Source organism: Rhodnius prolixus, unplaced genomic scaffold (genome assembly GCF_049639745.1).
Source record: "Rhodnius prolixus isolate KJV_2025 unplaced genomic scaffold, Rpr scaffold_2, whole genome shotgun sequence".
Lineage (NCBI taxonomy): Eukaryota > Metazoa > Arthropoda > Insecta > Hemiptera > Reduviidae > Rhodnius > Rhodnius prolixus.
In genome coordinates, this window is record NW_027411592.1 from 27,100,763 (window position 1) to 27,126,256 (window position 25,494).

Below are 25,494 nucleotides of genomic sequence, written 5' to 3' on the forward strand. Positions count from 1 at the left end.
TTCATTTTCAAATATTCATCGGTCTCTTCTCTGTTTCTCTTCAATAAATTACACTTTTCTTGAATCGCCTTTCTGGTTTCGATTATTTCACGCATTACAACGTCACTAGTTGACCCCTCCATGGCTCAATGAACAATGATCTTCAAGTACATAGTTAAGGTATTATATAGGCTTCGAAACCTTTTCGATACCTTCCCTCAGTAATCTGTCTATCTTTGTCCAACACTAGAAAGCCATATCTATTTTCTTTCCAGCACCTGTGGCAAATTTTTCTGAAAGTTTTGAATTCCATGTCGGAATTGATATGGTCATCGTAAATTCTTCTCAAATTTAATTCATCTTGCCGAAAGAGTATTAGGAAATTTGCATTTTCTCTCACTAGGTGCTTAGGAACTCTAGTATAACTTTGACTTAGATAAAATATATCAACTCCACTGTGGCGCCCCATACAAAAATAGGCTCTTACATTATCTTGCTTGTCACATGCTATATCATCGAAAATAATTATTGAATTTGGCAGGGCCTCTTTAGGTGGGGGAACTTGAGAATTGTCTTCAAATTCAAAGTACCCAATATCTTTTAAAGGTTCTAAAATTTGAGCTAGCTTCCGGTACTTGGGCTGTTGTAATGACTTTGCAAACAAATATATATTTTCATATCTCAACCCCTTTGGATCGTATATTAAGCTCAACATCAGGTTAGTTTTCCCACAATTAGACGGTCCACATATTAAACATCTAATGGAATTTGGGAAAAGCGGACCGTGTTTGGAACATTTCTTGGAAGAGGCCCTGTCGTCAAGGTTTTGCACGGAGAGGGTGTGATGTTGCTTTATCAAGCGCATGATGGGAACTAATAAGGAACGCTCTCTCGCTTCTGTATATATATATATATAACTAAGCTATGTACACTGCATTCACACACCCGCCACCAACATTCACACATCCTATTTACATAAAATAAAATAACTTAAACTAAAATACCCACCACCTTTTTTTTTATTTATTAATTTTTTTAATTTTTTATTTTATTTTAATAAACTATTAATTAGAAAAAACTTAATACTAAATACTAATAATAAATAGAAAAAAATATTTACAAAAAATAATAATATATGGAAAAAATATCTACAAAAATACGTTTAAAAAAAATTAATAAATAAAGATTGACTAGAACAAAAAAAAAAAGACCTACTCTAAACAAGGTAACCATGTACATAGTATATGAAATATATATATTTACAAAAAAATCCACAACTTTACACAGGCAAGTCCGCTATGGTAAAGTGGCCATGGGCGAGAGTATGTACACGATCGACTAGATGGCGTTTGTCGTCGTGGGGCGAAAGGGATACTTTTCTCTGTTCGACGGAAAAGAGTTTATGTTCTTTAGAAATTATTGTTCTAAACGTGGTTGTAAACTCTTTTCCCTCGAACAGGGCAGCCATATAATCATCAAAGGTGATTTTTTTATCTACGGCTGCCTTCTTTATCCCTTTCGCCCGCTTCTTCTCTAGGCCGCGGATGCGTACTGCGTACATCTTTGCGCGGAGGCCCACGAATTCAGAGACAGGCTCTCCACTGGCTTCATCCTTGAACTTCCCCAACACCTTCTTATTTCTATTGTTTTTACATGGATGTCCGTCTGGGTAGTCGCTGGTGTCAAATTCGTCCATCATTGTAGTTATGTCCTCGTAAAAGTCTTTCGTCTTTACTAAGTACATGAGGCTGTCAGTGTCTGTGTATAAAAGTTTTAGTTTGTCAGGTCCGTATTTTGTCAGCATTGTAGCGTAGTGAAAGTCATACATCCGGACTTTGGACAGATCAAGAATGGCCATCCCAACATAGATTGGTTTGTTCATCGTGATCTGTTCAAAGTCCAGATGTACAGCAGTCAGCGTCTCAGAGTAGATCGTCCTGTCTTTAAAAGTAGGTTTCGCTATTAGTTTCCGTATTCTACGTTCGTCAGTTACTAGTTCTATTTTTGTTCGTTTTCGTACGTCCTCCATGAATTTGCCAAATACTGCGTTGTTCATTAGTTTGTAGAAGTCTTTGTCAAAGTCGTTGGTCGCCTGTTGTCTCATTTGGGTGTTGAGGTCGATGTAAGGGCGAAGCCAACGGGACTGCCTGAATCGCAGCGCTCTATGTACGCGTACCAACCGCAGACCTAAACCCATGGCCTGCCTCAAGTTGACGAAGTGAACAACGTATTTCTCCCTGTTGGTCAATGGAGCCAACAATTTCTTATTAACCTGTCCCGGAGGCACCCTATTCTCCGGGAGAAGGGGGAAATCGTTGTGCAGTTCGTGCAACTCGGCCGGATACTCAATATCGGCTTCGACAATATACCCGAAGGGACCATCTTCCTGCATATTGCCCCAGTCTAGAGTATCCGGATCTGATACCCATTCGAAAGCCCCGTAAGGAAGTGGATTTGACATTGCCCACCCGTACAAATTATTTGCATCTAGGTAGGCAATGTAGCTAGATTCCTTATGAGGATCTCGATCTGGGTACAGATAAGCATTATCAGCTTTACCATAGCGAAGACTGCACTGGCAAATGCCACCCCTAATGCCCCGCTCAACCATCAGGAGCTGGTCATAATCAGTGAGTAGATCTAATTGTACCCCTGTACACTTCAGCATAGCATCCCAAGCCAGTCCTGGGGCCGTGAAATACCAGGCAGGGTCCAGCGAATATGCTCTTATGCAAACATCTCTGAAATTTTCAAAGATGTCACATAAGAGCATTACGTCTACCTTAAGGTAGAGTTCGCTGTACCCCCCTAGGGTTCTAATTTCAAAGGCCTCCCAAACTGACTGGGCATGCTGATAGTCTTCGTCCGAGATGTGGCATTCATTAAGGGTGCTATAGAATGCCTCCTTAGGGGGTAGAACCGTCTCCCTAAGTTTCTCGAACGAATCTGTGTAGTCATAGGGGTACACTCCTTTTCTTACGACCAGATCCATCTTGTCGGCGGGGAAGAATTTGCCCGTGTCTATAAATTTATTGTTGGGCAAATTCTTGGACAACCTATCTAAGCTAGAAGACATGAAACGGAAGGTGTCCACAAATCTGACGGTTAGAGCGCCCACTTGCTTGCTAAATGAGATGTATTTCTCTTCACTGTTGGGGATGACGTCAATGCGACTTGAGTCATACCCCAACTGGCGAACAATAAAGTGGGCGTCATAGCCGCTCAGATTGTGGAGGAAGACGGGAAGGAAACGAGGAGTGCGGTAGAGGATATTGCAGGAATTGTGAGCAGGACCACGATACACACCAGTGATGTGATCGTGATCCGCCACTTTAGGATCGGTTCTGTTGAAGGGAAGATTACAGAGGTGACATTTTGGGGACCGTTTAAAGTCTTCCAGCTGAGATGGTGTCAGGGGTAGCATTGGCCGCTTAATGGAGTATACCAGAGCCACCTTCTCGGCCACCGCCTTTATGTAAGCCATAAATTTCTCTGCGGAATCTTCACCCGTATAGATGTAAGGTTCCGCAGGAAAATCGGCAGGAAGGCAATGGCGTATGTCTTCTGCAACTTTTACATAAGTGCAGAAACTCATAGGAAGGTGGCTCTGGTAGGGAGTTGTGTGTGACCGACCCACATTATTTCCGTTTGTATCAATTTTTTTTAAAATTGCCTCAAAATCAGCATAAACGACGAAGGGAACCCTCATTTGGTTTTGTATTTTTGTAAAAGATATTTTTGGAGGGGTCCCATCGTCGTTACATTCTGGCAATACAATCCGGGTCGGTCTATTTACTCCACAATACTTCATATGTTCCCTCACCCGCTCGGCGATGCTTTCACCATCCATGTTGAAATGGGTAAAGCACCGCTTGCAAACGTATACCCTTTTTCCATGCGCAGTAATTTGACTGACGACTAATCTATCAAAATCTTTAATGTAAGTGTAGTGGCTCCGTCCATTCTCTAAAGTCAGAAGAAGGAGATCGCGATGGTCTTCCTTCTCCTGCTTTACCACTTTTAGAGGGTACACGTTTCCTTTCTCTCCAAGGGTGAAAACATTTATCGTGATGTTGTTGTACTTTTCAAATTTTTTCACCTCATGGAGAGGAGTGGGGAAGGAAATGCAGTCAAAATTGTACCTGTGCTCTATATTAGCATACTTACTAACGCGTTGTGGATTCTGTGTGATGAAGCAAGAGAGTATCGCGTACTGAAAACACCGGTCATCCGTATTTTGAACATTAATAACAGCCTTTTTGTTGGCAATGTGAGGAGGAAGGGGAATGAAGCTGCAGCCGCCGAGAGGGGTAAATTTATTTACTTTTAAGAGGACTCCGTCGAACTCTTTTAGGCACCAGCCGCTCCCCTTTAGTGTTGACTCCTCCATCTCTACTACAATCTTCTTGAAGCTCTCATTAAGAGAATCGTCTATGGAGGAGTCTTCATAAATTACTTTATTCTTAGTCTTGAAGGCGCGATCACAAGTTTCACCTTTGATGTTTTCAAAGGTCGCCTCCAAGACCAAGTTATATTTGAGGGGAGAATCGCTGTCTGCCATTACTTCCTGAAGCAGACGACGCAATGTTTCTATCTGACCTGTTAGAAATTCCATTGCGTCTACTGCCCCGGAACTTGGAAGGAAAAAAGTTCGAAGAGTCCTCCCAAAGGCTGACTCCACTTCGTACAAATGGCCTTGAGCTGCCTCAATACGAGCTCGTTTTGCCATGACTGGTGTTTCAGTACCGCAGCGACGCAAATGAGCAAGCATCGTTTTTCGAGAAGAATACCTTTCTCTACAATTTGGACATTGACGAGATTGCTCATTTGCGGCGCAAGCGCGTTCATGACGTTCCTTAAAGTCCCCCCGTAAAAACATTTTTCCACAATATTGACACTCCATTATCAATAAAATAGTGAGTAACACAAAATAATAACTACAAATATATATATATTTAAACCACGAATATTTCAAAATTACTAATAAAAATGAATAAAGAATATAAACTAGACTAAGATATTACTAAAGAAATATATACAAGAAACAGAATTAACTATATAAAATGAAATTAAAATTGAAAACTTATAAAAATGAAATACAAAGAAGTGAAATAATAAAAAAACAAACAAAAAAAAAAACGAATATATATATATTTGTTGAAAATTAATAAAAAAAGTACTTACAGTTCAAAGAAGGCAAGATGCTGGAAAAGCTGTTGACACTGAGAACACTAAACACTGTATGACCGCAGCAGAATTCGGAGCGACTTTTATATTATCAGAAGAATCGATTATGATAATCGATTATTAGTAAAAACATGAAATGCCATTGGCTAACAATAAGTGACGTCATGCCCAAGGGTGGGAGACATCAGTTAGCTACTGACCAATTCAAACAGGGCAAGCTCAGACATGCAAGTTGAGCAATATTAAGCCATATACAAATTATGTGATAAATAAAGAAAAGTTAATTAAAACTTATTTATATTTTATTAAAAAGTTCAAAGTTCAATTTACTTTTAACTTCATAATAACAAAAAAAACGGTTAAAGCGAATGAGGCAGCTGGCTACATGTCCGTACTTGTTGGAGCATGTTCAGGTAATCACACATAACAAAAAAAAAAACGGTTAAAGCGAATGAGGCAGCTGGCTACATGTCCGGACTTGTTGGAGCATGTTCAGGTAATCACACATATTGAGACTACACCGATGATATGTTCATACAGGTTTGTATAGTTGGTAAACGGAAATAATAATAAGATATATGAAAGTTCAAAGTTCAATTTACTTTTAACTTCATAATAACAAAAAAAAAAAACGGTTAAAGCGAAAGAGGCAGCTGGCTACATGTCCAGACTTGTTGGAGCATGTTTGTGCTCGTTGAGGATATGAAAATGGTATGAGTCATCATTATTTTTACTTGCCTGTTCAAACAGCTGGCTACATGTCCAGACTTGTTGGAGCATGTTCAGCTATGTTGGCATATATATAAATTAACAGGTATGATAAAAGATGTGGAAGGGAAAGGGGGTGGCTTGCTACAGAGACCTGTCCAGAGAGGTAATCATTTGGAAAAAAAGATGCAATTCTATTGGCTAGTTAGAGTGTGACGTAATTGTGGTGGGGGGTTAATGCTAGTATCGCAGTCCAAGTGTCAGTTCGGGTTTAGTTTTCAGTGAGTGTAGGTCGCGTCATCAGCAACGGAAGCAGTCCAGGTGGAGGGGGTAAGTAAATAATTTTTCTATTACCTAAAGTGAGGTTATCCATTTTTATTTAAGTTGAATATTTTTGTGATAATGGGGGTAATTTAAATAAAAAAAAAAAAAAATCTTGGTAAGGGGGGGGGTTAGATTTTTTAAAAAATAATTCTAAGTTAAAACATAAGAGAACATTCAAAACTAGAGTAAGCGAGACTACCACTGTGGCCGACTGGTGCAGATGACGTGTCTATCAGTACGAAGGTTGTAGGATCGAATCCCAGGTAAGTAAAAATAATTAAAAAAAAAAAATCCCCTCCTGTCTATCAATGGGCGAGGGGGGTGGAGGTATGAGGTCCGCCATCTTGTGGTCATCAGCTGGTACGAGGTCGGCCATCTTGTGTACTACAGCTGTTAGGAGAGCCGCCATCTTGTAGGAGGAGCTTAAGAGGCCAACGAATACGACGACCTAGAGGTGGTGGGGAAAAGGTAGGTGTCATGTAATAGGAGTAGGGCTAGGGTGGGGGTAATGAGGTGTCGTCGAATTCGCTGATTGGTCAATTAATAAGGGTGGGGGAAGGAGTGGGGGTAAAAGGGGTGTCATCGAATTCGCTGATTGGTCGATTAAGAAGGGTGGGGTGGGGGAAGGGGCGTGGCCTAAAGCCCTCGTCGAGTTCGATGATTGGTCAAAAGCAGAGGGGTGGGGGTAGGGGGCGTGGCCTAAGTGGTCGTCGAGTTCGATGATTGGTCAAAAAGGGGAGGGGTGGGGGTAGGGGCGTGGCCTAAGTGGTCGTCGAGTTCGATGATTGGTCAAAAAGGGGAGGGGAGGGGTGGGAGGGGAGGGGATGGCCGCCATTTTGTATTTTAGGTGTGCCAGAATCGGCAAATCCTATCTACTAATGGCGCCCGGAGCTTTTTTCAGTGCACTGCCGGCCTCCGGACAGTGTTCTCTCGTTACAGACAACTCTGTCCATCACCCGGACAGTGAGCTGTAAGAAGCTCTTAGAAAGAGAAAATCTAAGGGTCAGCAGCTGGATTCGAACCCGGAACCTCCACGTGGGAATCCAATATGCTAACCGCATAGCTAATCCCTTCCCTTTGTTCATTCATAATATTTTATTTTTTTGTTATAATTATGATAAAATGTATATTATATTTTCGTAATTAAATAGGTACTTTATTTTAGCTTTATTCCAAATTATTCTTCTGATTTATCTTTATTATGCTCTTTATTCTGAATAGTCACATATATCGTATGTATGTACATGCACGTTAAAGTAAAAAAAGACAAAGGCAGAGTCGGCTACTATTTAAATTTGAATCACGGATTTAAAACAATATTTCAGTCTAGAATTCGTCTTTCCGAAGTATTTGTGAGCACAAATAACGCGTAGGTAATATCAAGTAAATTATTCAACAATAATTATTCATTTCTCAATTGTAATTTAATGTAGTCCCTCTAATTTTACTTATAGTAAAATACTGGAATAATTATGTTAGCTGTCATAAAAATATGCATATCTTATTTATCTTATTACAGTCAATCTAAGTTAAATGGTGTTCTACTTGAACAAATATTTTGCAGATTAAAATGGCCAGCATAAGGGTCTGTGAAACATCTAATAAATTCAAAAAAATATTAATGAAAATTAATGTAGTAAAATTACTTAAAATAATATCAATGAAATGTTGGGTACTAGCTGATTTGTGTACCTTTTGGCGTTTAATCAACCCTTATACTTAACATTTTAAACTGTAAGTTTTTGTTAAAGTTAAAATGAGATTTACAGTTATTCAATTATTTTACATGCCTGTCAACTTCAACCGGTTCATTCGAATAGATTTTGCACTTTTACAAACTACAAAAACGTGAATAAAAATAATTTTTTATAAAAGAAGATACTTTCAATTTTAGAAAAAAATATTACTTTAATTTACCTGCTGTGCTGGTCACACAGAATCCATGAGAATATAAACCAATAAATTAAGCTGATTCAGTTTGTTTGAGAAAAAAAGCTGCACTTAGAACTTCATTTGGGTGAACTAATTGAGAGAGAGAGAAAAGCTACGAATAATGGGAATAGTAACGTAACAAAGGGAAACAGGAGAACACACGACGCACTTGGGTCCGCGAGTATTAGGTATCTGCCGTCAGTTAGCCGTAGCTACGATATACACAATATTTACAACCCCACTCTTCCCTGGCGAACGTTACACCTTACTTCTTTAGCCCCCACCATATTCTTTAGAAACATTTTTAATTTATATTAAATAAATAGAACATTATTTTTAGACAATCTATTTATTTTATTAAGGCCTAATATCAACTATCATATGGTGTATAGTCTTCACTCATCAACTAATGGAACCACTTCGGTGTCAGCAGTGCAACAGGTAATTTCAGATTTGTGTACAGCAATGTCTTTTCTTGTTACTACGCCTACAACCTATGCAGTAAAATAATACTTTAATTAGATTACAATGCACAAGGACTATTCGGTTCTTTGATGTTTTTTGAGATCATATAACTTAGATAATAATCAATTGAAATTAAAAAAGCTGAACTTACCACAAATTTCTTTTTATGCAATTTCGGTACATGTTACAGAATTTAAGAATGAGTTGATGACGGTCGAAATGAGTGGATGAATGGTAATTGTCGATAAATTATAAAAAAAAAAGACATGAGATAAAAAGCTTTTGCATTTTTTAGAGGACACTCATAGAATATTGTAATGCTTAGATCAGCTTTGGAGAAACCATCCACATTTCTGGATTAATTATTTAATTTAAGTCCAAGAACTGCACATAACGAAAATATTAAAAGACCAGATAAATTGAAAAAGAGAAGCAATCCAAATTCCAGTATTTTGCAAGTACAAAAAACTATTTTTATTTATTTCTTATTTTTTTTTTTTTTTTTTTTTTTTTTTTTTTTTGCGCATCAACAGCTGAGGTCATTAGCGCCCGGAGCTTTTTCCAGTGCACTGCCGGCCTCCGGACAGTGTTCTCTCGTTACAGACAACACTGTCCATCACCGGACAGTGAGCTGTAAGAAGCTCCTAGGAAGAGAAAATCTAAGGGTCAGCTGCTGGATTCGAACCCGGGACCTCCGCGTGGGAGTCCAGTATGCTAACCTCATAGCTAATCCCTTCCCTTATTTATTTCTTATTAATTTGTTTTTTGGCGCATCGACCTCTACGGCCTCAGCACTCGTAAATTTTGATTCAACTTGATTCAGCTTACCCAAAGCTGGATTGGCAAAACTTCTATTCTGCCTGTTTCGCCGGAGCACCATAGCAAGTGAGGTGGAAGAAATTGGGACAATAAACTGATTTACCACAAAAAGATCTTCTTTTATTCATCAATACAATTGACAAAAAGGAGTTTGGGTAAATTTTGTGTGTCATCACTTGTAATAATACAAAACTTCTGCAGTGGTGGTTAATATTCCAACGTACACCATCCTCGGCTAGAAGCGACACATTCAGTCTGGTGGTAAACTATTCATACCAACTGTGGGTGCAAGTAGCACATGGTTGCAATTATTTTATCATTCACTCACACCTCTATTTGCAATAGAATATTCAGCATACAATTTTTAAAATTTGCGCTGTCAGATTGGCTAAAAATGACTTTTATCCGGTTTTAGTTAATCTGAGTTTTTCATTTATCACATTGTACATGTACTGTATTTTGGAAATATTTGTTTCCCAACAAGACCAAATTTTTCAAGAATATATTCTACCTTAGTGGTTCGGTTATTATGTAAACTAACTCATCAACTAATGAGTAACGCTTACAAATAAAAAAATTCTAAGAAAAATGTTTTATTTGAACATAATAGAATTAATTAATTGCTCACCATCACTGCAATCTAAAATGAAAATGATAGATCAACACATTGTAATGTATAAAATATTTAAAGAAAATCATTACAAACGACTTTAAAAAAAAAACTCTTAAAAAGTAAACAGATGCTTTTTATAACCACAGTATAATATAACCACCGCACACCTATAGCAACCTCATGATCTCCTAAACAAAAACTTACAGTTTAAAAAGTTAAGTATAAGGGTTGATTAAACGCCAAAAGGTACACAAATCAGCAAGTACCCAACATTTCATTAATACTTCATTGATATTATTTAAGTAATTTTACCGCATTAATTTTCATTAATATTTTTTAAGAATTTATTAGATGTCACATACCCTTATGCTGGCCATTTTCATCTACAAAATATTTGTTCAAGTAGCACACCATTTAACTTAGATTGACTGTAATATCTATTTATCTATAATAATCAAACTATTAATCACTGGTGAAAAAGAAAACGTTATAAAAATAAAAAAATATGAGGCTAAAAAATTCATAAACTTTATTAAAAATTGCTTACACCAACTTACATCAATGATTTTATTTATTTTTATTTTTAAATAAAAATCGTCGGTTTAAGTTCATTCTGCGATTAAAGTAATTGTTACTTTATGTAGTAGTCAATCTGGCTTTATCGTAAATAATATAGTTTTCTTCAATTACATTCTCCATCTAGGTGTTCTTCCCACAATGTTGTGTATATGTAATATAAAATAAATAAGATATGCATATTTTTAGGACAGCTAATTATTCCAGTATTTTACCATAAGTAAAATTAGGGGAACTAAATTAAATTACAATTGAGAAATGAATAAATAATGTTGAATAATCTACTTGTTATTAACTGTGTGTTATTTGTCCTCACGAATATTTCGGTAAGACGAATTCAAGACTGAAATATTGCTTTAAATCCTCCGTGATTCAAATTTAAACAGTAGCCGACTCTAAATTTGTCTTTTTCTAATTTAACATGCATGTATATGTGACAACTTCAGAATCAGAAGAATAATTTGGAATAGAGTTAAAATAAAGTACCTATTTATACGAAGATATAATATACATTTTATCACAATTATAACTATTATGAATGAACTGGCCAGCATAAGGGTATGTGACATCTAATAAATTCTTAAAAAATATTAATGAAAATTAATGCGGTAAAATTACTTAAATAATATCAATGAAGTATATAAGGGTTGACCATCAAAAACTGCACGAAAAAGCGTAACGTTGAAAAACACCCAACTTTGACAATTTTTTTCTCTTTTTCTATAAAAGATAAAATTCCCAAATTTTCTTTAAATCTTACTACAAACCCTCCTTTATAACTGTAATTTTTTTGCAACCTCCCAGATCTAATAGGTTTCGAGAAAAAAGTTGCCGAAAATGAGCAAAAACGGCTTTTTCAAAAAATGTTCTTGTTCTTGTTCTTGTTGTTCTTGTTGTTGTTGTTCTTGTTGTTACCTTTTTTGTAAACAACATAGCGCCAAAACGCGTGAACCGATTTTCATGAATGAGGTGTCATTCGATTCAATATTTTATGTAGATGTGCCTTCTGGGGGTCCCGACGCTGTACATCGAATGGGAGAGGAGTTAGCCCCCTTTATGTAAGGCCCCCTCCAAAATTATTATTACTAATTACTCTGTAAATCTTGGCCCGATTTTGATAAAATTTGTTAGGATGATAGGGTTAGGGCTCCCCTACGTAACATTAAAGCGGCGATCAGCTCTTACACTTGTTAAGGGGAAGTATAGCAATCGTTTCAAATTATCGACACGTGAACCGATTTTTATGAATGAAGTGTCATTCGAATCAAAATTTTTTACAGATTTGCACTTTAAAAGTCTCGGCACCGTGCCTCATAAGGAGGGGAGTTTGCCCCACCCAAATAAGGCCCTTTCTAAAACTATTATTACCAATATTTCTATAACGCTTAGTCCGATTTTGATGAAATTCAGCTCGAATAAGTGGTTAAAGTTCCTCTACGTTGCTGATTCTCTTGCTCCTACTAAGAGGAAGTACTGCAACCGTTTAAATTATCAATGAGTGAACCGATTTAAATCAATGAATTGTTCGATTAAAAAATCTTTGCCTCTTTGCCTTTTAGGGAGAAGTACTGCAATCCTAGTTTATTTTTCTTACTCCTCTTAAAAGGAAGTACTGAAATCGCAGTTTAATTTTGCTATTTACGTACAAATACCTTCCTATGTTATTCAAAACGCTTTCTCAAAAAAATTGTTATTGAGGATGGTTTGGGAGCCGCAACTACAATCATTTTTTAAAAAGATCTCTCCAGTGGTAGTTAACACCTTATCAGGTTATAATGATAGAATTGCTTATTCCAAATTTTAAAAAAATCTGTAAAGCAGATATGTAACTTTGTAAAATAGACAAAAAGGAAAATCTATCCAAAAGGTACAAAAATCTCCTTAACAAAAACTTACAGTTTAAAATGTTAAGTATAAGGGTTGATTAAACGCCAAAAGGTACACAAATCAGCGAGTACCCAACATTTCATTAATACCTCATTAATATTTAAGTAATTCTACTGCATTAATTTTCATTAATAAGTTATTTTTTAGATTTTATTAGATATCACAGACCCTTATGCTGGCCACTTCATTTATATTATTTTTTTGTTATAATTATGATAAATCACATATACGTACATGCATGTTAAAGTAGAAAAAGACAAAGTTAGAGTAGGCTACTGTCTTGAATTCGTCTTACCGAAATATTCGTGAGCACAATTAACACACAGTTAATAACAAGTAGATTATTAAACAATAATTATTCATTTCTCTATTGTAATTTAATTTAGTCCCCTAATTTTACTTATAGTAAAATACTGGAATAATTAGCTGTCCTAAATAAATGCATATCTTATTTACTTTATATTACATATATACAACATTGTGGGAAGAACACCTAGATGGAGAATGTAATTGAAGAAAACTATATTATTTGCGATAAAGCCAGATAATTATTACCTATTATTATAAACGTTTGACTACTTCATAAAATAACAATTACTTTAATCGAAGAATGAACTTAAACCGACGATTTTTATTTAAGAAATAAAAATAAATAAAATAAACAAAATCATTGATGTTTGTTGGTGTAAGCATTTTTTTAAACAAGGTTTTGAATTTTTTAGCCTCATATTTTTATTTTATTTTTTATAACGTTTTTCTTTTTAACCTGTAATTAATAGTTTGATTATTATAAATAACTAGATATTACAGTCAATCTACAGTGCTACTTGAACATATATTTTGTAGACGAAAATGGCCAGCATAAGGGTCTGTGATATCTAATAAAATCTAAAAAATAACTTATTAATGAAAATTAATGCAGTAGAATTACTTAAGTATTAATGAGGTATTAATGAAATGTTGGGTACTCGCTGATTTGTGTACCTTTTGGCGTTTAATCAACCCTTATACTTAACATTTTAAACTGTAAGTTTTTGTTAAGGAGATATCAATGAAGTATTAATGAAATGTTGGGTACTTGCTGATTTGTGTACCTTTTGGCGTTTAATCAACCCTTATACTTAACTTTTTAAACTGTAAGTTTTTGTTAAGGAGATTTTTGTACCTTTTGGACAGATTTTCCTTTTTGTCTATTAGCAAAGTTACATATCTGCTTTACAGATTGGATTTTTTTAAAATTTGGAATAAGCTATTCTATCATTATAACCTGATAAGGTGTTAAATCGGAACCGTAACTACCACTGGAGAGATCTTTTTAAAGAATGGTTATAGTTGCGGTCCCCAAACCATCCTCAATAACAATTTTTTTGAGAAAGCCTTTTTATATAAAATAGGAAGGTATTTGTACGTAAATAGCAAAATTAAACTGCGATTTCAGTACTTCCTTTTAAGAGGAGCAAGAAAAATAAACTGCGATTACAGTACTTCTTTCTAAAAGGCAAAGATTTTGAATCGAACGACAATTCATTGATGTAAATCGGTTCACTCATTGATAATTTTAACGATTGCAGCACTTCCTCTTAGTAGGTGTAAGAGCATGATGGCACTTCACAGCCACGTAGAGGAGCTTTAATCACTTCTTCGTGCTAAATTTTATCAAAATCGGGTTAAGCTTTGTAGAAATATTGGTAATAATAGTTTTAGAAAGGGCCTTATTTGGGTGGGGCAAACTCCCCTCCTTATGAGGCATAGCGTCGAGACTTTTAAAGTACAAATCTGTACAAAATTTCGATTCGATTGACACTCCATTCATGAAAATCGGTTCACGTGTCGATAATTTGAAACGATTGCTATACTTTCCCTTAACAAGTGTAAGAGCAGATCGTCGCTTTATTGTTAGGTAGGGGAGCCCTAACCCTATCATCCTACCAAATTTTATCAAAATAGGGCCAAGATTTACAGAGTAATTAGTAATAATAATTTTGGAGGGGGCCTTACATAAAGGGGGCTAACTCCTCTCCCATTCGATGTACAGGGCCGAGACCCCCAAAAGGCACATCTACATAAAGTTCCGAATCGAATGACACCTCATTCATGAAAATCGGTTCACGCGTTTAGGCGCTACGTTGTTTACAAAAAAGGTAACAACAAGAACAACAAGAAGAACAAGAACAAGAACATTTTTTGAAAAAGCCGTTTTTGCTCATTTTCGGCAACTTTTTTTTCGAAACCTATTAGATCTGGGTGGTTGCAAAAAAATTATAGTTATAAAGGAGAATTTGGAGTAAGATTTAAAGAAAATTTGGGAATTTTATCTTTTATAGAAAAATAGAAAAAAATTGTCAAAGTTGGGTGTTTTTCAACGTTACACTTTTTCGTGCAGTTTTTGATGGTCAACCGTTATACAACTGTCCTACCGGACAGTTTTAATACATCAGTCATTAAAGAAAGCACATGTTCAGTTTCGAAATATTTGGAAAAGTGATGTTTCAGAAATTAACCAATAAATATCAAGAAACTTATCGACTTGTGCGAATATTAGAAGCAATAATACAATTTTAAATCTAAAAGTGAACTTGCTGAAGTAAAGTTCAGATTTCAATGCACAGCCATCACTTAATTAATCACTCGTAATATTTACCTCATTTGATTGATTCACAACCAATAAGTGCCTCATTCCCAATCCGGCCATCAAAGCATACACTGTGGAGAATGACGTCTCCTGCAAATATTACGGAAATTGAATTTCGACTCTTAATTATTACGCTTACTAGTTCTTATATGTAGGTTATAACTAACTATAAAGGAACAATTTGGAGTGAACACTTACACGAACTTTCTTATCACATTTTATCAGAGAAAATGTTGCAAGCCAACCTTAAAGGCCTAAACATCCATTGCATCCAATTTCAAATCAAATCTTTATGCAATTAACTAGAAACTTACAAAAACTAGAAAAATCCGTTTTGACTAGCGGGTAGATGATAATCTCCCGATTCAGAATTTAGATATTTTCTATTCTTAGAAGTCATAAACGCTTGAAAACGTTGATAACATCCAAACGGCACTTTAGGAAACAGCTTAGCCGTTCTGAACAAAACCGCTTACAAAAAAATTCTAAGAAAAATGTTTCATTTGAACATAATAGAATTAATTAATTGCTCACCATCTCTACAATCTAAAATGAAAATGATAGATCAACACATTGTAATGTATAAAATATTTAAACAAAATCATTACAAACGACTTTTAAAAAAAAAACTTAAAAAATGAAAAAAATCTATTCAGATTATAACAAGATATATTTCGAATGTAAATTGTAACTCAGTATACTCGTAGATCGTACATTATATTGAAATGACCTGAGTTAGAAGAAAGCCTGACTGAATTGCGCTTGGCTGAATTCTCAAAATTAAGTTATAAAATTTTTAGTATTGCACTTGGTGTGCCAAGTTCAAAGTAAGAAAACACCTGAAATCGATTCGATAAAGTGGCTCTTCCACTGGGCATTTCTTACTCCAGCGCTTTCCAACGTTTGGTACTTAAAACAAATACACAATGTAAAGTTCATGTGATTTGCCGTTTTGGTGTGACAGGCAAAGAGGCATATGTATTGTATAGAATGCAGTAATATTTGATATAATACAGATGTATTATACATAATAAAGTGCAACAAAATAGAATCGTCTTTCATTTTTGGGTGATTTCTCAAAAATGGAGACAACTATTTATCTAAACTGCAAAAACCACTTTTTAAGCTTAATGGGAATTACCCCCATCAAATGTTATAAAGCCAGTTAAGAAAAGTTTTAATGTGATAAAAATATGTGGCCCAAGCCATCTTTTATAAAGTACTATTTAAGGAAAGGTTCAATATAAGTGACTCCTAAAATTTTTTTATGAAACACCAAGTCTATTAAAGGATGGTTCAATGTGGTGTAAGATTTCTTCTACATCGAAGAGACGGTTGAAAGACATATTTTTTTAACTAATTAAGCAACGAGCTTCAACACTAGCTTAGTAGAGACCTAAACTAATCACACCTTTGAATTTTAGAGAAAAAGTAATCAGGAAATGATATAGCACCTCCTTTAAGAGAAGACAATAATGTTTTCTGGGTAACTACAAATTCAATTTTATGCATCTAAACAATTAGCAAAGTTTTGTTAAAAAAAAAGTAAGTCAAGTTACAATCAAGTAACTAAAAGTAAATAAAAGTGGTCATTAGCAACATTCGGACAATATTTTCTTGTAACGAACTCATCTGTGCATCATCTCTCTAGGAAAGGAAAGTCTAAGTGCAGGCAGCTTGACTCGAACTGAGTACAGTGCCATACTCACTAAATAACCCCTTCTCTGAAATGGAAATGCCTCATTTTCAGACGGGGTTTATTATTTTCAACTACATATCAAATGTCGCGATCAAAGATGGACTCTTAGTATAAGTTTCTCCTAACACAAAAATGAAATCACTCCAAGATCTGCAGCCAAGTCTAACTTTCCTAAGTTTGGTGGTCAACACTCTCAATTAAAGTAGCACCTATTCTGTTTAATACTTTGAGTTAATTATTTTACTAAAGGTAAATCTTGATAGTTAAAAATCCAGTACAATGCTTATAAAAAAAAAGTGGAAAAGAAGAACTAGCAAAGCACTTGAATACTATCTACTGGCAGTTTATAAAACTTGGAAAGAAAAGAATATGTACATGTAACTCCTTATATTACTTTGTAGCTCTGTTACAGATAGAACTAAGCACAGATGTTCGTTTAATAATATGGAATATAGTAGAATATACCAAGGGTAGATAATTGAGGAACTTCACTTTCTTTTTGGTATGAAACTCTCTTGCTAAAGTTAGCCTAAAGTAACTGGCACTATCATGCTACCTAGCGGCGGTTTATAAAATGAAGACCTTTAATATTCTTCATATCAGCATTCTCCATTAATTAAAACAAAAAATTGATTGTTAAACCTAAAAACAATGATTACTGATTTTTTTTTTTTGTATCTACGTGCAGTCTAATAACCTTCTAATTTATTTTTCATTCATTTCGGACCAACCATGGGTTAATCATTTTGGTATAAAGACTTGCATTAACATTATTAGAAAGTTATAAGATGACTTGGTCAAAATTCTATGATATTTCTGTTACAGACGAGCCGTCGGCCAACTCCATAGTTCTATTCCAATCTAAACTACCTCTACATACCACAAAGTATAAGTTTTTAACTTTTGTAGATCCAACTTAGAAAGATTTTATCTCGCATTTTCTGCTAAAAAATATGAACTATTCTAAGTTTATAAATTTCGTCATTTACTTCGCCTAAATTTTAACTTCGAAGACATCTTCCAGGGATCGGAAGGATTTTGGGATAAGCAGCTACTTTTTCCGAAACGGTTCCTTATATAGAGGAGGCAATGAAGAGGGAACAGCTTTGGAGGGCCTTCCCAGGTTGAATTTTCCGCGGGGTTTAGAAGAGAACAAGATAGAAGTGTTGTAGGTGGAAGGGATACATCCTCAATAGGAGAGGCTTTCACAATCTTTTAATAATCGGCAGTTCACGAGTTTGCTCCTTAAAAACCTCAGTATGCTTTTAACTTTTCTTTTTATATTCAACTTAGTCGCGCTTCTGCGAAGCTTAAATGAAATCATGCTAGAGATTACCATTTGAACAAACATTGGAGATGGATTCATAAATCGGCCCAGATCAACTGTTTTCTTTTCTTCTCCTTTTACAAATCTAATATCTCCTAACTAAAACATGCCAGAATTAAACATAACTTTTAAGATTACGATAATTAGAAAAGTGTTTATAGAAACATAATTTCAAATGAATAAGGAGTTTTAACCTCGAGATTCGTGTCGAATTGATTTCTTAGAATATTCAAAGTTCCATGAAAAGACTCCTTTCCATATAATTTATTTTTCAAAATTATTAACAATTTGCTCCTTAACACTAATCCCAATAACTGTCCGTAAGAGTCAATTCCTTCCTAAACAAAAAATAAATAAATAAATAAAAAATCATAAGTGAGTAATAAAATTATTATACTCCAGAACATGGGCATCCCTGCTTGCACTCTATGGGAGACACAGCTAAGTGATAACCGGGAAAACACAGACAAAGTAAAGAAATAGTAGTATTCATAAATAAATAACTGGCAATAATTATTGAAAAAAAGTCCTTAGGTGCACGGAAACATTTCAAGTATTGATTATTTCAATCAGTTGAAATCATAAACAACATTATTATGTTTATTCAAATTGTTAATCCGTTTAACCGGTCCTCTGCTTGGTGATCTAATGTGATTTTCCGCAGTCTCCTTAAAGAGCTCTCCACTTCATTTATTAGTAGAAAAATAGGGTCTCAACGTAGGTTTTTGACGATCAACCCTTTTACAAATGTCCTACCGGACAGTTTTAATTAACCCAGATTAATTATTACCTATTATTAATAACGCTTCACTTCTACATAATGTAACAATCACTTTAATCGAAGAATGAACTTAAACCGAAGATTTCATTTAAAAAATAAAAGTAAATAAATTAAAAAAATAAAATCATTGTTGTTGGTGTAAGCATTTTTTAAAAAGGTTTATGAATTTTTTATTCATATTTTTTATTTTTTATAACGTATTTATTTTTACTTGTGATTAATAGTTTGATTATTATAGATTATTAGATAAATGGGAAAATTCAACTGCGATTGCACCACTTCCTTTTAAGACGAGTAAGAAAAATTAATCTGTGTTTGCAGTACTTCTCCCTAAAAGGTAAAGGTAAACTTCAAATACGCACGATGGCAATAATTATCTTTAATAGCTGTAAGAGTAGGATGGTACTTTTTATGTGACGCACTAAAACTCAAACCAATTCTTCCTCGAATTTTATCAAAATTCGTCGAAGGTGATTGATTATTAAAAGGGGCCTTACTTAAGTGAGGCAAACTCGTTTCTAATGTTGTAGATGTCGAGATCCATAAAAGCTATATCCACATAAAATTTCGAATCGAATGTCAATTTAATGACGTAAATCTATTCACGCGTCGATAATTTGAACGATTGCAGTACTTCCTATTAGTAGTACTATTTTTTTTTTTTTTTTTTTTGCGCATCAACAGCTGAGGTCATTAGCGCCAGTAGTACTATTAGTACTAGTAGTAGTATTAGTAGTGTAAGAGCAGATGGCACTTTAAAGTCACGTAGGGGAGCTTTAACCACTTCTTCTTGCTAAATTTTATCAAAATCGGACTAAGATTTACAGAGTTATTAGTAATAATAATTTTGGAGGGGGCCACACATACATGATGCTAACTCCTCTCCCATTCAATGTGCAGCTCGAGACCCCCAAGAGGCACATCTGCATAAAATTACGAATCGAATGACACCTCATACCTACCCACTCAAATAAAACAGTCGAATATTTTGAAAAGCTTTTGAGAGATTCAAAAAAAGAAAAACTAAGTTTTGAAAAATATGTTACGGTCCAAGAAAAATACTTATTAGCGTCCTATGAAGCATCATTTTTAATTTTACAATTGGTGAGGAACTTCTAAAGCCCATAGTATTTATAGTTACTAAGTTGGTACATGGAAAAAAGTGTGCAGATCTGCAGATGAACTGCGTAAAATTCCATAATCAAGTGATATAGTTTGTAAAAGGATTACAAAAATTGCTGAGAACCTGTTTCAACAATTAATGGAAAGAATTAAACAAAACACAAAATTTGCCATACAGCTTGATGAGTCAACAGACATTCAAGATTCAGTTCAATTGTCAGCATTCGTAGCCTAACCATTGTGTGTTTGTTAGGTTATAAACGGGTCGGCAAGAAATTATTACTTTAAAAAAGGTTTGTTTTTTTTAGCACCAAATATTTATTGAGCAGCTCTTGTGACAGGGTAGTATCTTCTCTGTGAAAACATTGTAATCATTTGTGCCATTTTCTACTTTTATAAAATTAGAATTGTCATGTAAAATCGAGAGATAAGTTTAGTGAAAAAATGAGAACTTTTAAGATTGTCCTCCTTATAATAATATAGACTCCACTGTACATCACTCTTACAACATATTCACTATAAATGCACTGTGGGATGTTTAGGAAAGTCGCAACTGAAGCTTTGGGATTGTACATTATTTTAATTAATACAAAAAACTATGCTTCTGTCCGTGATTAAGTTAAGATGTTATTAATATTATTATGTTAAACTAGTGTAAATATACATAAAAATTTAAGACGTATCTATTTCTGAGGTTATTGGCACCTGAAACCTTTTTCAGAGCCGGCCTCTGGACAGTGTTTAGTGATGGGCAATTCATCACTCCGACAGTGAGGCATCAGAAGGTTCTAGGGAAGAAAAATCTAACGGCCGGCAGCTGGAGGTAAATTTTGGTTGAATGCTGTTTGATTTATGTGTAAATAATTAACAATAATAAAGCCTTTATCAATCATTACTTGATTACTCAGCGGACAAAGAGCTCCAAGAGAATGCCAATTAAGTAATTTATATAACTTAAATATTTGTTCGTTTTTCAGAAAAACGTACTTCAGTTTTAATTCTGTAAGTCTTTTTGAATATTCAAATTCTTGAAATATTATTTGTATTATTACTTAATCAGAATTTAATTTCATTTACCTCTTCAGAATTGAAGTCTGGATCAACCACAGGAAATCCATTATGTTTGGTATTTTTTAAAACATGCACAATAGCTCCAACAGTTGTAACTTGTGGTAAAGCTACTACGTTTTTATTCATTATATTTCGTACTTGAATCCAAGAACAGTTTGGTGGAACCTTTCTTTCTAAAAATGGCATTCCTTTCATCAGACATTCAGAATGATAGATGGGCTGTAAACGTTTTAAAATTATAAATAAAAAATGTGGAGTAAAGCAGTTTATGTGGACCAGAATTAGACAGACAAAAATAATCTAACTTCTTCTCTACCATCAATATACTTTTTCGCTCTCCAAGGCTTTCTGAAAAAAGAACTTAAAAAAGTACCTAGCCGTATTAGCAATTACTGTTGGTTCCTCTTTTCACGTTAACTCTGATTAGTTTCATACTTATTCATTGTTGGTATTTATATGTGCACGAACTGTTAGTAAATATGTTTACGTTTCCTTATAAAAATGCAAGGTAGAGCACTGAGTCCCATTATGAATCAACGCTTGTCCGAAGATTTTACTTTGGTTCTTCTAGGCTGGAGGTGGTTTCCTACTTTAATTATTTGGGTGTTACATTTTCTAGATCTTTACTTTTTTAAGAAGCTAAAGATGAAGCGGTTAGGAAGGCCAACTCTGCAATGGTTTAATATTTTTTATAAAAATAATTTAAAATCTTGGGAATCAAAAATGTATCTTTTTAATTCAATAATTAGAAATGCTTTGTTGTATGGTGCCCCTATATGGCGCCTTAGATATCTAGAGGATTTGGACGCTGTACAATGCAGATTTATTAAAAGGACCTTGAATGTTAACCAAAGTACTCCTCATTTCCTCAATAGAAACTGGTGATGTCAATTTAAGCCTGTTTGTTTTGAAATTAACGTTAAATTGGTTGTTAAAAATAGAAAAAATGGACAGATCCAGGTATCCGAAAATCTGTTTTACAACATTGGTGAACCTTCACCTTGAAAGGATGAATCATGAATTCAACTGGTACTCACAATTACGAACTTTAATCAATAAATTCATTCCATCCTTTGTGTGGCCAAATAATTTTTGTAAATCTGATCTAGTCTGTATCGTTGATAGATATAGGACTTATTTATTTAATGAAGATCTTCTCAGAGCAAGGAATTCTAATTATAGTAGACAGTTGCATGCAATAATTCCTAACGAAATAGTGTGTCAACCTTATCTCCTGTAGGATATTCCTCTAAAATATAAACACCTATTTGCTCAGCTGAGATTAAATGGCAAACATTTTTCAAAATTTACTATATACAATGTAAGTTTTAAAATTAGTGGTGAAAATGTTTGTGCAACAAAGAGGAAGAAGATGGCACTCACGTGATGGCCGTTTGCCCTGTATTTTCAGAGGCAAGAGGACACTTTTATAGGGAAGTTTTTGATGGCCAGCTTAGCATGGAGAGAGTCGTTACGAATCAGAACCAAAAAAGCCTTATCCTGCCGTACAAATATATGAATTTTTCCTTAAAAATAGAGAGATTACTATTATTATTTTCTTTTTCTTAAACTAGTATTTTTTAGCAGGATTTGTTTTTTTTTAGTAGTGCATTCATTATTAGTAGTTGTATGTTTTTGTTTTTAAAAATATAATTTTAAAAAATATGGTTATTGTAAGATGTATTATTTTTATTTTATTTTTTCTTCTTTCTTGGTTTTTATATTAAGCATTTTATTTCTTAAAGAAAGATTTTCAGTTATTCTTTATATGTTTAAGTTAAAAGTGTACTTTTATTTTATGTTATTGTTTGTCAACACAATTCCATTGTAACGACTTATTGTCTTATACAATAAATAAATAAATATTATTTTTGTACTTACATGTGTAAACATATCACCAACAATTTTGGTAGTAATAACGACAATAAATACTGGCAAGCCAACTGACGTTTGTCCACTAGACTCAAGCAGAATTATACCTATACTAAAACAGATTCTAGTTGTCCCGCCTATATGGGCTCCTGCTGCCAAAAAAGCGTACATCTGTGGACGACACCAGGCTTTCTAAAAAAAAATAAATAAATAATATTTCACAATCATCAATGTCCCATTAAAAAACTTGACTCCACAGTCTAACAAGAAACAGTTCTATTTTAGGCAGCAGATTTTTACTGAGAAGGTGGGTGTATCGTATATGTAATGGTTCTCATCGCCGTCTTCACAACCAGGTCCGTGCTAACTTAATCCCCAACGTTAATCTGGGAAAATATCTTTTGTGACACTCGGGAAAAGAAACATGAAGGGCACAATAAGGGCATACGTGCAATAAATTGCCTAAAGCGGCAAGTCAAGCTTATAATATAGCCAATTATTAAAAACTAAAAGTTCATAAAAAAAAAACTAACCGTTTGTGGGGCCAATATCAGTAGTGATTCCGCTAAGAGACGCCCCCAAATTGCTCCAGTAACCATACTGGGAATGAAAATTCCACCGGAAATGCTTGCTCCCATAAGAGCAGCAGATAGTGTGAAGTAATATATCAATAACACTATAAGAGCCTTCATTCCGAATGTTGCCTCTGAAATATAATTAAATATTACAATTCTATTTTATTGATACTATTTTTTGGCTGACGACTTCTTCAGTTTTTAGAAAAGCCAGTGCTTTAGAATTAAAAAACTGATTAATTGGACAAAGGGTATTTTTATTTGAAATCAAAATTACAAAATTAAAACTGAGTTAATTATAATGTAATTACAATAATGTATAATGCTCAAACGTTATCTGTTTCATACTCTCCTTAATAATGAACTAACTGGTAAGATTGGACATGAACTAAGCACGCTTTGAGAGTTTTTAAAATGAACTTAAAAGGACGCGAATTGTGAATCTAGGGCAGAAGTAAGTACATTCTCGTCGGTCCGAGCTTTGAGAGGCCTAGGAACCAATTTTCCAGTAAAGAATTATTCTAAGAATAATTTGTGCTTAGTATATACTTGAAATAGATGAAATCTTAGGTATCATTTTTGGATGATTTTTTAGTGATGGGGAAAAGAAGTTATGCCAATTTTTGAGATAAATTTTTACTTAAGGCAAAATTTATTAAAATTGTGCAAAAATTAAAAAAAAAAAAATAATACAGAAAAACTTGAAATTCTTTTTGATTGCGTGCTCAATACCTCGTATTGCCACCGTGAGCTTGAACAACATCATGCATACGTTGTTCATTATGCAGGCTCATTATTAGGCGCCTGATGATTTTTAGTGGAATTCCTTCCCATTCTTCTCTTAGGACTTTTTCCAGCTTTGGTAATGTCTGTGGCGGGTCAGGACGATGGCGAATGTTTTTTCCCAATCTTAACTGTTCAATCGGATTCAAATTCGGGCTACAAGCTGCCCAGCCGAGAGTCAGAATGTTATTGGCATTTATGAATTCACGTACTCACATTTGCAGTATGAGGGCGGGCTGCATCATGCACGAAAATGAAGTGATCTCCACCAGTAAGTGCTCTACCGCAGACGTGGATTCGTAACACTTCATTGATGTACCGCTGAGCTGTCAAACTTCCATTCGCGTACACAACCAAGTCACTTTTGTCGGTGAAAGAAATTCCTGTCCAAACCAAAATTGATCCGCCTCCAATAGGTGACGTTGGTTGTATTGTAAAAGGGAGAAAACATTTGTTTCTTCGTCTCCAGTCTCTCATTCGCCCATCATTTCTGTTCAGCGTAAATTTGCACTTATCAGAGAAGAAAACTTTCCTCCATTGCCCGACGTGTCAATTGCGATAGTCTCTGGCTAATAGATGTCAGGCGATTTTGTGTCTTCTGGTCAACCGTGGCACTTTTATCGGGTACCTGGAACGCAGGCCACCTTTCCTCAACCGCTTGAGCAGAAATCACGGTTCCTGTGGCACGACTGAGGTCACTTTGAATAGCAGGTGAAGTGGTTTGGCGAATTCTGAGGGCTTGAATCGGTCCTCACTTAATGATGTGGATCTTGGCCGGCCTTGACGTGGTCGTCTCGTGAATCCTCCTGTCTCCTGGTATCTCCCCCTGTATCGCTGGATTACAGAATGACTCACTCCCAATCGCCGGCCTTCCTCAATTAATGTTACAGCCCTACAATGTCAAATTCAGAAAGATGCCGCCTTAAACCTTGCAGGAGATCCATAAGACATAAAACAATAGCAAACACCAGTAAAACCTGCACGACTCAACGTTAAAGACTGATAGAGTAGAAATAGCCCCATATCGATCAATATGAACAAAGTTCAAGATAACAAGGAGAAAAATGGTCAAAGAAATCAACAGCCTCTTGAGACAGATCTGAGGGTTTATCTTAATTCTACCCACAAATATATCCCCTGAA

General features: G+C 34.9%; 1 protein-coding gene and 1 long non-coding RNA gene across 19 annotated transcripts in view; one reads left to right on the forward strand and one right to left on the reverse strand.

The window, feature by feature from the left end:
• LOC141449342 (H(+)/Cl(-) exchange transporter 7-like) overlaps nucleotides 1-25,494 on the reverse strand; it is a 131,088-nt gene that overhangs the window by 22,478 nt on the left and 83,116 nt on the right. For 10 of the 18 annotated variants that reach the window (XR_012455466.1, XR_012455465.1, XM_074118681.1 and 7 more), the window contains 6 exons: nucleotides 23,528-23,700; nucleotides 23,004-23,186; nucleotides 21,129-21,341; nucleotides 18,343-18,486; nucleotides 18,158-18,247; nucleotides 15,132-15,212 (listed from right to left, as the gene is read on the reverse strand). Coding sequence is in view for 15 of the 18 variants with exons in the window: in XM_074118681.1 (XP_073974782.1) it covers nucleotides 15,132-15,212; nucleotides 18,158-18,247; nucleotides 18,343-18,486; nucleotides 21,129-21,341; nucleotides 23,004-23,186; nucleotides 23,528-23,700 (884 nt within the window). In the remaining 3 variants the exon portion in view is untranslated. Of the gene's footprint in view, nucleotides 1-8,460; nucleotides 8,625-15,131; nucleotides 15,213-18,157; nucleotides 18,248-18,342; nucleotides 18,487-21,128; nucleotides 21,342-22,505; nucleotides 22,649-23,003; nucleotides 23,187-23,527; nucleotides 23,701-25,494 lie in introns of those variants that run through there. The other 8 variants (XR_012455467.1, XM_074118688.1, XM_074118683.1 and 5 more) reach the window with 7 other exon arrangements.
• LOC141449346 (uncharacterized) lies at nucleotides 19,901-21,275 on the forward strand. Its single transcript, XR_012455469.1, has 4 exons — nucleotides 19,901-20,344; nucleotides 20,773-20,874; nucleotides 21,029-21,053; nucleotides 21,137-21,275. It is a non-coding gene; the product is annotated as an uncharacterized lncRNA (long non-coding RNA).